The 13,602-nt window shown below is 34.4% G+C and overlaps 1 protein-coding gene across 5 annotated transcripts in view; it reads left to right on the top strand.

Moving 5' to 3' along the window:
• Positions 1–5,091, top strand: part of LOC106463024 (coiled-coil domain-containing protein CG32809-like) — a 117,566-nt gene extending 112,475 nt beyond the window's left edge. For 3 of the 5 annotated variants that reach the window (XM_022390432.1, XM_022390433.1, XM_022390431.1), the window contains one exon: positions 2,890–5,091. In XM_022390432.1, coding sequence (XP_022246140.1) covers positions 2,890–4,047 — 1,158 coding nt within the window. In that variant the 3' untranslated portion in view covers positions 4,048–5,091. The remainder of the gene's footprint in view (positions 1–2,889) is intronic. The other 2 variants (XM_022390434.1, XM_022390436.1) reach the window with 2 other exon arrangements.
• Positions 5,092–13,602: the final 8,511 nt, after the last annotated feature.

Below are 13,602 nucleotides of genomic sequence, written 5' to 3'. Positions count from 1 at the left end.
CACCAAAAAATACGGTATTTTACTTTGTATGTTTCAATATTGCATGTACGAGAAGCATTGTTTACATTTACTACAGACATGTTTGCTACAGGTGTGTATACTATAGTCATTTTTACTACAATCTGTTTATTACAGTCATGTTTACTACAACTGTGTTTACTATATTCATGTTTATTACAGCTGTGTTTACTACAGTCATATTTACTACAGCTATGTTTACTAAAGCCACAGTTACTAGTCATATTTACTACAGCTATGTTTACTACAATCATGTTCTCTACAGCTATGTTTATTAAAGCTGTGTTTACTACAGACATATTAAATACAGCTGTGTTTGCTGCAGACATATTTACTACAGCTGTGTTTACTACACACATATTTACTACAGTCATGTTTACTACAGCTGTGTTTACTACACACATATTTACTACAGTCATGTTTACTACAGTTATGTTTACTACAGCTGTGCTTAATACAGACATTATTTCTAAAACCAGGTTACTAAAACATGTTTACTACAGCTGTGCTTACTATAGACATGTCTCTACAGTTATGTTTACTCCAGTCAGGTTTACTAAAACTGCGTTTAATACAGTCATGTTTACTGCAGACATGTTTCATACATCTGTGTTTACTACAAACATATCTAATACAGCCATGTTTACCACAGCTGTCTATACTAGTCATGTTTCTTACATCTGTATTTACTACAATCGTGTTTACTACAAACATCTTCAACACAGTCATGTTTACTACAGCTGTCTATAGTAGCCATATTTCCTACATCTGTGCTTACTACAATCGTGTTTACTACAGCTGTCTATACTAGTCATGTTTCTTACATCTGTGTTTACTACAATCGTGTTTACTACAGCTGTCTATACTAGTCATGTTTCTTACATCTGTGTTTACTACAATCGTGTTTACTACAGACATGTTTATTAAAATCATGTTTACTACAGTCGTGTTCCTGTCGGTTGAGTTTAAATAATTAGGAAAATATATATGAAACATGTTAATGCGCGGTTATCTATATTACTTTAAGTATCCATTTTCAAGTAATCAACTTGCCTATTTGTTTGAGTTTCAGAAGTTTTATTCATGTTAATTAGCCTCAAAGCCTGATCCTCGTAATTAACCGTAATTCGTCGGAAGGAAAGATAGAGCTATACAGAAACATTGTACAGTACGGAACAGAGTGGTCAGCGGTAAGTTTATGAACTTACCACGCTAAAATCCTGAGTTCGAGTTCCTGCGGTAGACAGAGTGCGGTTAGCCTGTTGTGTAGTCTTGCACTATGAGAACATCAACAACGTAACTGTTGTCTTAGAAGTTAGCATCAAGAGAAATAAAAAATGAATGTAAAATACTAATCCGGTTTGAAAATAAAGAAAATATTTCGTCAATTCTTGGTGCTCAACAGACTTACGACGCTAAAAATCTAGTTTCGATACCTGTGGAGGACAGAGCACAAATAGCCCATTGTGTAGCTTTGTGTTTAAAATGATTATGTTTCAATACAATGTTCTTTATCGTGCCCCCCAGTGGCACAGCGGTATGTCTGCGGACTTATGCTGCTAGAAACCGGGTTTCGATACCCGTGATAGGCAGAACACAGATATCCCTTTGTGTAACTTTGTGCGTAATAATAAACAACTTCTTTATCGCCGGCAAACTTGTTACGAGTTTTCGAAATATTCGATCTCGAAAGCTTTTGATATTTCGTTTTTGAAATCAAGGGTTATTTGATAAACCCTATATTTGTTTTTATTCGTCTCCCATTTGCATTTGTCTACGGATGTCAATATCTTGTATTCTCTAATGGTAAACCATTACATAAGGTTAGCGTTTTTTACCTGTTTTATATCACAGGTTATATGAAATATATATATATTTCATAAAAATATATTCATTTATTTATTGTTTAATAGAGGTGTTCAGATAGAAACATTATGGTTAACATTAGCTTAAAGATATTACTCTTACAACAAGCAATGTGCACAACTAGATATTACTTCTTAACATAAAACCCATTTAGTACAATGTATTTCCTCTTAATTGTTCTTTGACTTTCATCGTACCAAATCGATAAAAGGTGTGGTGTTATAAACCCAATTGGAAGTCTTACCCGAACAAGAAGGAATTGAATTCACGGGGTTCTATGATTAGGATTATATGTAGGACTGTTCAAACGAACTTTTCGGTAACAGCCTTCACAAAACAGGCAACATAAAACCAGGGGTTTTCTTAGTGTGCAGTTGATCACAAATTGTACACCTGTTAAAATATTTGCGCAGTTGAAAATTCACCTATATAAGTAAGTTCAAGTGAATAAATATAAAAAACATATTTAATATTATAAAATTCCATTTCAGAGTTGATAAATATACGTATTTACTAGAATATTCCTAATTTTTTGGATCATTTGTTACTAGGCCTATATATATATATATATATGAGGTGCAATATGGCGTCATATATTAAAAAACGATTAAGTTAAAATACAATTGCGCAGTCGAAAAATATCCTTAGGAAAAGCTATGCATGAAACTTCACATTAGCATGTTGCAAGAGGACACCTTTTAACAGCGAACTGGTATTGGTTTATTAACACAATTATTCATCATCTATAATTTATTAATTTCCAACGTTCACATTCCTCCCGGTTAAATTCAGACTCGCCTGACAACAGAAAATATTCTTAAACGAAGATTGTAAAAACCACATTTTGGATATAACACATTGATGCTCTCTTATTTATTTATTTATTATTTTCATATATGAGAACTTAATTGCATGCTTTCTTTCATATACAAATGAATTTATTTTGTAAGTATCTAAACTTCATTTATTAGGTTTGAGCCTTTTATCTTTTATTTTATTACACAGTTACAGACCATCGACCCAGACTCTCATACTGTGATTCACGTTTCTCCTGATGATTACCAGAGGGCGCAACAAAAGGAAACTGCTCTAGATGATTTACTAAATGAACTTCAGTCTTTTAACGAGGCAGAAGAAATGAAACGAGATCCCTCTCTTTGGATTCATGAACATCTTACTCCATATCACTCTGAATCTTCATCCCTTGGTTCCCCTCATCAACACGGTAGAGGACATCTGAAGTCAGAAAGCTCTTCCACAGAAGTAGTAAACAAAAGTAATGAAGGTTGGACGCACCAACATAGTCCTTTGCTTTCTACTAGTCGTAAGCAACAACATTCCCATAAACCACCTTACCTACCTCCTAAAAAAGTGTTCCTTCCTCCGCCTTTTCCGACCAATCGTTGTATGATGCAGTCTTCCAACATATCGACGTTGCCGCTAGACGACAGCCTTATAAATACTGACAGCTCTTCACAGTCCAAAACAAAACAAACAAATAAAAGAGGTCAGTCAAATCTACAGTTGCTTAGGTCTGCATCTGATTCGCTCCAGAGATCGGTATCAAATGATGTCCCACATTCCAAACCAAGCAGCAACCAGATGGTTCGAACACGAGCCTTGGACGACTTTAATCGGTGGGATCAGTCTTCTAGTAGCAGTAGTGAGAGTGTGAATTCTCAGGAAGGATTGCTTTTAAACAATGGATCCATAACCAAATCACAGCTTGAACGAAGCTTGTCCGAAGGAGCCAAGCCTTTTGTAAAAAATAACGCAAAGTTAATGAATATGCTTTTCTCTCAAACACGCCAGGAGGTTTTGGAGTACAGACACAGAGAGTTGTTAAATAAACAAAAACTGTTGCAAGATCAGTATACCAAATTACAACATCTTCAATGTGCTCAACTTTTCATCCGTTCCTCTCCTTCACCACAAATGATCAGTGTCACCGATCCCGTTGATCTTAAGGAAATCAGAAGTGAAAACAACATTTCTTCAAAAGCAAAAGTACCTTTGACCTCTGCATCCACAACTCCCCTAACGACCAAGAATAAAACAAACACGGGAATCCAGAGATCTGCTGCTCAGGTGACAGGGAAAAAACGTAAAGCTAACACACTTCCGCAGTCATTTAACCAAATACACGAGACAGATATAATATGAAACTTATGAAATAAGTCTACAAGAATAAGGTGTGTTTATATAAAAGGATATGAACCCATGTTATGACGATGGCTCAAACTTTCTTTTATGTTTCGAACATTAAATAGTAAATACAAAAGTTGTAGTGAGCCTTTTTTGTAGCGGATAATGTTGTTGTTTTTAGTTAATGTTAAGTGAGAAAAAAAAACAAAAAACATTGTTCCCAGAGGTAAACTTTGGGATTTATAATTGATAGTCCATTGTGTAGCTTTGTGCTAAAACAAATTGGAAAATATTATTTTTAGTTTCTAATATTGCAGTTGCTAGGGCTGGAGTTTGTAAGAATATTCATATAAGGATCAAATCTCCATTAATTTGCTGCGAAGTTTAGTTGTCAGTACAAAAGTTTATGAGAGCAGTGACGTGTAAATTCCACAAATTTGTTAAGATTGATCTATCGAATTTATAAGAAAATTCGTAAGACGATATTGACCTATTCATTAATATCTTGCTAGAGTAAGTAGAACTGTAAGGAAACTCGTATGATAAAATATACCCATCATTAAGTTCTTGTCAAAATGAATTGTTGAAACTATAAAGAAAATCTAAAAAAAAAGCACTCCTTCATTAAGTTAATGCTGGAATGGGCTGATGATACTGTAAAAAAACACTCCTTCATTAAGTTAATGCTGGAATGGGCTGATGATACTGTAAAAAAAACACTCCTTCATTAAGTTAATGCTGGAATGGGCTGATGATACTGTAAAAAAAACACTCCTTCATTAAGTTAATGCTGGAATGGCCTGATGACACTGTTAAAAAAATCCATAAAATAAAATCCACTTCCTTCATTGCGTTCCTGCTAGAATGGGCTGATGATACTGTAAAAAAAGTCCATACAATAAAAGCCACCCATTCATTAAGTTCCTGCTAGAATGGGTTGATGATACTGTTAAAAAAATCCATAAAATAAAATCCACTCTCTTCATTAAGTTCCTGTTAGGATGAGCTGACGATACTGTAAAAAAATCTATAAAATAAAATCCACCCCTTCATTAAGTTCCTGCTAGCGAGGAGTTAGAAAACTAATATTTGTATATGTTTACTTTGTATAAAAACAATTGTCTAGAAACAAACTGTGTTTATAGTTTTAAACAGAATGATTGCAGGTATCTGTACTCGTTAGTTTTAAACAGTTTTAATGGTCTTAACATGTAATGGATGTCATTAATAATTGTAACTTCATTCTGTCTCATTGGAAGACATTAGGGCAGCCATCTTGAAATATTCCTACAATGTCTAAGATAAACATGTCAAAGTAGCCGAACGCTTTATGTAGTGGTCAATTCTTGACCAACAGTGTTATTTCTTATACAGTGTCTAAGAGCAACTTACCAAAAATACATAGCATTAGGTGATTGAGAAGGGGAAATAATAAAGTTCATGGCAATCTGTGTATTATCTACCTTACCCAGGCACGTTGGAACGTACCAAACAGTGGGGGAAGGAGGCCAGTCGTAAATGAATAAAAATTGGCTGACAATCAATAAAAACGCTTTAAAATATTATTTAACAATCACACGATAAGAATATTCTATTGTACATACAAAACCATACGAAATACGGATTAAATTATTTGCTCTGTACTAAAAATTCGCATTTTCAAAGACCTTAAGCTTCGTCATGTACATTTGACATGACAGGTTTTTCAAAATTGTTTTTGTGCATTCCTGCCGCATAGAAAAAAGACTAAATCAAACGTTTATCGGTAAAATATTGGAAGAGTCAATAATAATCGGACCCCAATTTAATTATTGGGGGTGCGAAAGGTATGAAAGGTACTATCTATATGTGAGTTAAGAAGCTTTATCTTTGGAAATAAGATATAACAATATCTCAGATCTGTAACATGATTTATTTTATTTCAGTCATTTTGCACTAGATTGCTGAAGCTATACCAGAAGCAGTTATTTATAAAGGCTATACTGAGATATCCAAGTTTCTAAACAATTCATCATTATTAAACCTTAGCACATGTAGGCTTGTTTTATGACCTTTCTAAGAAACGACAGTATACAGCATTATATAAACTGTCACTTTATTGTCAGATGTGTATAGTACGTGAATTGTTGTATATATATAAACCATTAAAATATTTTGAAGAATTAAATAAGATCCGTTATGCGTGCTGACACAAATAAAGTATCAAACAACATATCAGTCTTAGGTTACTTTTTTTTCTGGGTATATACTTTTGGGTGGATCCTTTGTAACGTATATTTTGACCCTATCACTTTTTTTATATATATAGGAATGTGCGATGATGAAGTCACTAAGAAATTAAATAGAAATAAATAGTTTGGACTTTACATGAATGAGCGTTTAATGACAGGTTTTAAATATAAAAGTTACATTACATTTCAAAGACTGGCCTCCTTAGCAAAACAGGAAACATCTTCATTTAGAGATAATGTCAGTTAAAGTGTAGCAGCCGAATAGTACACTGTATATTATCTAACTTACCCAGGCACGTTGGGAACGTACTAAACAGTAGGGGAGGGAGGCCAGTCGTAAATGAATAAAAATTGGCTGACAATCAATAAAAACGCTTGTTGTCGTCCTTCTAATTAGAAGTTTTAAATTAGGGGTGGATATGCCTGAACCTGAGTGGCCTTTGACCTTGCCTTTTAGCTATGGTGTTGCATAGAGTGCATTATAGGCTGAAAATCCCAAAATACCAAGTAGCATCTCATATTTTTTTAAGGCAGTGCTTCTGAACCGGATTTTCGAAGAACCCTCGAGTTCCACGACAGACATCCAGGTGTTCCGCGAGACATTGGAGATCAACAGGGTTCTGCGAATGAAAGAGTTCCAGATATTCTAATACGTAAATACGTACTAGTCATATAATGGCAATCCAACTAAATCATATTTCTTTGTTAGTATAGCGGGTTTCTTAATGACACAACATAACAACAAGTCACTGCATTGTTTTAAAATAATGAACGAGACTAGGTACAAACAGCTTCTAGTATTCAAGTAATGTTTTTTGTAATGAACGCTGTGAAAGGTTCTGTAACACAGATTTGATGGCAAAAAGAGTTCATTGGGTTCAAAAAGGTTGAGAACCACTGCTGTAAGATATGAGGTGAATGACCGACTTGATTTTGTCTCTAAAGGTCCTTATTATACTACCCTAAGATACCACCTAATCGTGTAGTATCTGGTGTATGTGACAGAGTTGCTTTAGTCTCTAAAGGTCCTTATTATACTACCCTAAGATACCACCTAATCGTGTAGTATCTGGTATATATGGCAGAGTTGGTTCAGTCTCGAAAGGCCCTCATTATACTACCCTTAATATATCACCTAATCGTGTAGTATCTGGTATATATGGCAGAGTTGCTTTAGTCTCGAAAGGTCCTCATTATATTACCCTAAGATATCACCTAATCGTGTAGCATCTGGTATATATTACAGAGTTGGTTTAGTCTCGAAATGCCCTCATTATACTACCCTTAATATATCACCTAACTGTGTAGTATCTGGTATATATGGCATACTTGCTTTAGTCTCGAAAGGCCCTCATTATACTACCTTTAAGATATCACCTAATCGTGTAGTATCTGGTATATATGACTGACTTGCTTTAGTCTCGAAAGGCCCTCATTATACTACCCTTAAGATATCACCTAATCGTGTAGTATCTGGTATATATGACTGACTTGCTTTAGTCTCGAAAGGCCCTCATTATACTACCCTTAAGATATCACCTAATCGTGTAGTATCTGGTATATATGACAGACTTGCTTTAATATCGAAAGGCCCTCATTATACTACCTTTAAGATATCACCTAATCGTGTTGTATCTGGTATATATGACTGACTTGCTTTAGTCTCGAAAGGCCCTCATTATACTACCCTTAAGATATCACCTAATCGTGTAGTATCTGGTATATACGAACAACTTGCTTTAATATCGAAAGGCCTTCATTATACTACCCTTAAGATATCACCTAATCGTGTAGTATCTGAGATATACTTAATTTGGTCTCGAAAAGACCTCGCTTATATGTTGTTATGACATCTCTTAAGAACAGTGGAATATCTGGGATAATGTGATCTATCAAGGTGCAATAACGACTTCAATATATCATTTTTAAAAAAGCAAGTGACTGGATTTAGTTTCGTTGCCTGTGTAAAAAGTTTAAGAACTGGTAGGTAGAGACTGTACCTCTACCTACTTCTCAGTACACCATGGTTTAGCTTAATTTTTCTGTTAACGATAACAAAATGTTCTCTTTTATAATCAATATGTTTAGACTGATCTTAAACAGTTGACGGTTATGGCTAACACATTACTGATATATAAAGGTTAAGGAAGTTCGTTTGTGTTGAAATAGGCACAAACTCTCTATACAACTTGGGGAAAGCCTTTAGGTAAAATGCCCACAAATCTTGACCTGAAAAAGAGATCACCCGTATGTATACATACACCATTCTATACACATCTGAAAAGAAACGTTTGCGTTTGTTTTACAGTTTAAACATCAATTCATTCTTAGGCGAGGCGGGCCATTTTCTTAAGAGTATTCATGAATCAATGCTCTAAATATTAATATATGTGTGTATATATATATATGTGTGTGTGTGTGTGTGTGTGTATTTTTCTTTACACACACGTAAAACGATCTAAATAATTTAGTTTTAAAATATAAATATATGGTAAACCCATATAATTAATGTACTGGACTGTAAATTTTGGAATTCAGGGTTTGCGTCCCGTTCCTGCAAAATCTCGCTCCACGCTTTGGGACGATCGATGCATTATAAGAGTGACAGTCAAATTCTATTATTCGGTTATAGTAGCACAAAAATTGGGTGTGGATGCTGTTGACTAGCTGCATTCGCTTCTAGTCTATCAGTTAGGGTTTCGATACTCGTGGTGAGAATAGCACAGATAGCCCATTGTATATTTTTTATGTTTAATAACAAACAAACCAAATTAGGGATAGTCAGTCCTTGTTCAGCTTGGCGCGAATATTCGAAACTAAACAAACCGACTAAACCCGTGGAATTAAAAATATGAATATTTTTGTGAATTAAACGAAATGTCGGGCAACTGTTTCATATTTGTTTCGGTATGTCTGCGGACTTACAACGCTAGAAACCGGGTTTTGATACCCGTGGTGGGCAGAGCACAGATAGCCCATTGTGTAGCTTTGTGCTTAACTACAAACAAACATATTAGTTTTCTTCTATATTGTTATGTAAGTTTATTTTAAAAAGATGTTTGTAATTGTTTTGAAAATGTTATTGTTTTAGAACTCAAACCTAAAGATTGTTGTACAGAGAAAAAAATATATATATATAATGACGGATTTAATTATCTATATTGTAATCAGTTTTTCTTCCTTATTCTCATTTCATTTGTGAATTTAATAAAATTAATTTGAAAAACTGAATTGTAAGTTTGTGCATTTGGACACGGTGTATACAAAATACTAGTTTTCGGGTAACTAGAAGCAGGTACGTGTTCATATTTGTATGAATCAGACTTGTGTAAATAGTGGGAAGTTTTTTGAAAATAAATATACTCGTGTCGGTAAAAACAACTGTGAATGAAAATAAAAAGATTCAGCACAATTTTCTAATCTCGTACTTCACAGTATTCTTCTTTTCAATATTTATATGTTTAAATAATTAACGAAGTTTAAAAGAATACATTAGTTGCGACTAATAAGCAACTTAGTATTTAATTATTTACATGTTGTGAATCCTCTAATAAACTTTAACGAAAATGTGAAGTTTTCACCCTCGAATAAAAATTTATAATTAAATATTAATAACAAAGGAATCACATGCATAAAAAGTCTGAAATTATATAAGGGACCGAAACAAGTCTTCTAGCATTTCGTTGGCGTTAATTTCAGCACTTATTTCTTGATGCAGTTTTTTTTTATGACAGTTGTTTGAAACAAACGACTTTGTGCAATTTATAATAGTGGTATAAAATGGTGGCAAAATCTCTAAATACATTGCTATTAGTTTCATGTTGTTTATTGCTATTATACAAACTAGCAAAGGTGGTTATTTCATTGGCTTTATGGAATTTGGCGGAACGGTGTGCTATGCGTCATTAACCGACACTAGACAGTAGCAAGAGGGAAAATTTAAATGGTCGTAAAAACTCGTAAAACTGGAAAAATGAACAAAGTAAGGGTTTTAGAATACCTCTTGAGCTCAATTATAAGTATCACGTGTCTTGTTTACTATTTCGGTAGATATGCTCAGGGCGTTTCTACAAAATAGCTTCATCTACATAGCTGGAATAAATATGGGAGTTCCTGTTTAACCACGTTTCTTCATGAAAAAATATATACGAATCAGCAAGAACAGAAGCTAATCTCGAACTCAGCAAAAATGGAACTAATCTCAAACTCAGCAAAAATGAAACTAATCTCAAACTCAGTAAGAACAGGAGCTAATATTGAACATGAATAATTCCATTAATGAAAAAAATACAGCCTATTTAGTATATTCTATTGAAACGCCCCCCAGTGGCACAGCGGTATGTCTGCAGACTTACAACGCTAGAATCCGGGTTTCGATACTCGTGGTGGGCAGAGCACAGATAGCCCATTGTGTAGCTTTGTGCTTAATTACAAACAAACAATCTATTGAAATTATTTTTTTAGGAATGCCTTTTTTTGTACTTTATTGTTTTTATCAACTAAACCTATTTTAAACTTCGCCCTTTCACCTAACAATATAAAGGTGAAAAGTGCTTCGAATTCAAGATGAGTTTAAATTAAAGAAATAAATTTTTACCCGATACTTTCTTACCAGTTCAGGTTTCCTTCTTGTTGTCTTTTAACATGACAGTGCACTTTTTACAATCATCTCCTTACAGGCTTTTCTCAACTTTAGACACGGGGAGTAAAAACAATATAAAGAATAGAAGAGGTTTATGTCTCGGTTTCTCTTTTTCCAACAAAAACGTTAAAATTCTATCGTCAGGAGTCCAGCGATCAGTGAGTTGTCAATCTATTGTCTCCAACTGCACTCACGTATTATCTACGCTCTTCCTTATGCCTCAACAGTCTAATAAACACATTTATTTACATTTTCTCGCACTTGTGACACAATAAGAATAGATATTGAAACAAGTTGAGGATATTAAAAAATTTAATCACTGTTGTTTGAGTACTCGCCGCAGTATCAGAGAGCGCTAAAACAATGAGCACATACAGCTCTGATGCTAACGACTTCAGTGAATGCTACGAACATTGTTACGCCACGAAGGGGAAGGGGAATTTAGGGGACTTTGCCCGTCCAGTTTAGATCATATGCTTCCCCCCCCCCGAAGTTAATATTCCGAATTGACATTGTTTGTTTGTTTGTTTCTGATTAAGCACAAAGCTACACAATGGGCAATCTGTGCTCTCCCACCACGAGTATCGAAACCCGGATTCTAGCGTTGTAAGTCCGCAGACATGCCGCTGTGCCACTTGGGGGCCCGAATTGATATAAAAATCTATTAACAGTACAATTCAAAAACTAAAATACAATACAGTATGTCTTTCTTTCTTGAAAGCAGTCATTGAATAATTCATCTTTGACTACCAATTTCGCCCCCAGTGGCACAGCGGTATGTATGTGGACTTACAACGCTAGAATCCAGGTTTCGATACCCGTGGTGGGCAGAGCACAGATAGCCCATTGTGTAGCTTTGTGCTTAATTACAAGCAAACAAAATACCAATTTTATTATTGTTCTATGCAAAATTTAAAAACAAGTCGTAATTCTAGAGTGAACAATATTATTACCTCTGGAAGTTAGCTTTCTTAAAGAAATCTGATGTTCCTTTTAATTAAAATGCTTAAGTACGGGATTACCAGCCAATAAAAGATGAACATTAGATGACTGTAACATGTAGAATATTCAATGTTTTCTACACTATCTAATCGGAGAGCCGACCCTATATTATGCATGAAGTGAAGATTAAAAAAAAATCAGTACACATACAAGTCATCAGAAGCTAGATATGAAGAGCTACCCGGCATAGTCGCTCTATCTTCGGTGTATATGCCACTTTTCAGCTATCCAGAGCATCTCAAAGTCGAAAACCGGCGAATAGCCTAAACCTATTTTCGTTCATCGTCATCTTTCTTCAACAAGCACCTATGTATTTCTAGCAGCAACTATAATTTTTATCATCATTTGATATAGCAAAACAGTCTTTATGATCTTTGACTACCTACTTTATTATATACAAAATGTATAAAGCTTTAGAGTACACTTTATATTCTAGTAACCAACAAATGCCATCTTATAAAAAAAAGTAAACAAGCAAGTATTAGGAGAAAAATTTATTGCTTAATAAAAAAAAACTATGTAGGACTGGCTATTGAACTAGAAAAAGGAACCAAACAAGATAGGGAAGGAAATAAATACATCAATTTATCGGCTAATTATCTCTTTAGGTGTGGGGGATAAGTTAGGTAATTGAAAAGAAGAGTGCCTGGATGGAAGAAAGCAGAGGGTTGTTATAAATGGAGTTCAGTTAAACTTGATTAATGTCACAAGTGAGGTACCTCAGGGCTCAGTCATAGATGAAGGAATGGTCAATGAATTACCTAAATTTTTTGATGATATTAAGGTCTTGGGCTTTACTAGCTGTAAAGAGGATGCTGCCGCTTTACAAAAGGATTTAGATTATTTAGTTAGCTGGGCAAATAAATAGCAGATGCATTTTAATTATAATAAAGACAAGATAACGCATGTGGGTTATCATAATTTGGATTGTAATACCCTTAACAGTGTCATGAAAGATAGAGATATTGATGTAATCAGTTTCTTAAACCATCCAAGAAGTGTGCTTTTGCTAGTGGAAGGGCAAATAGGAGTTTAGGTTGTATTTACAGAAATACCGAAAACAAGCCTAAGGAGGTTATAATTTCATTACATAGGTCACTGGTTAGGCCACATTTGAAATATTGTGTTTAGTCTTAGGCTCCTTACCTTAGGAAGGATATTTGATTGTTGGAAAGGGTTCAGAGAAAAGTTACTAGAATCGTGTCCGGGATGGAAGGGTTGTCACACAAGGAGTGATTAAGATCTTTGAAATTGTTTTCTCTTAGAGGGGATCTGATTAAAGTGTTTAAAATTGTAAATGGAATTGATAGTGTTGATGCATCATCTTTTTTCATAATTAACGGCGAAAATAGTAGGACTGTAGAACATAAATATAAATTTTAGCAAGTTAGGAGTCATCTTCATCTAAGACACTTTTATTTTTCTAAACAGGGTGATTGACCTCTGTAATGGGTTGTCTTTGGATGTTGTGGAAGCAGTAAATGTAAGTGAGTTTACATTAAGAGAAAGCTTGATAACTATATGAATAATAAGGGCTGGATTTAAATAATTTATAATAGTTTAGTTTAAGGGATGTGACAGCCGAGATGAACCCGGCAATAGGTCCTTTGTTGTCCTTAAATATTATGTTAAAGTAGTGTTACGACAGCAGAATTCACGTGACGCTGGTAACATGTAATGAGTATCTCGAAGGTTCCT

This window comes from Limulus polyphemus, unplaced genomic scaffold (assembly GCF_000517525.1).
Source record: "Limulus polyphemus unplaced genomic scaffold, Limulus_polyphemus-2.1.2 Scaffold1304, whole genome shotgun sequence".
In the NCBI taxonomy this organism is placed as follows: domain Eukaryota; kingdom Metazoa; phylum Arthropoda; class Merostomata; order Xiphosura; family Limulidae; genus Limulus; species Limulus polyphemus.
Note: the sequence above shows the minus strand (reverse complement) of the source record. Positions and strands in the feature narration are given on the sequence as shown.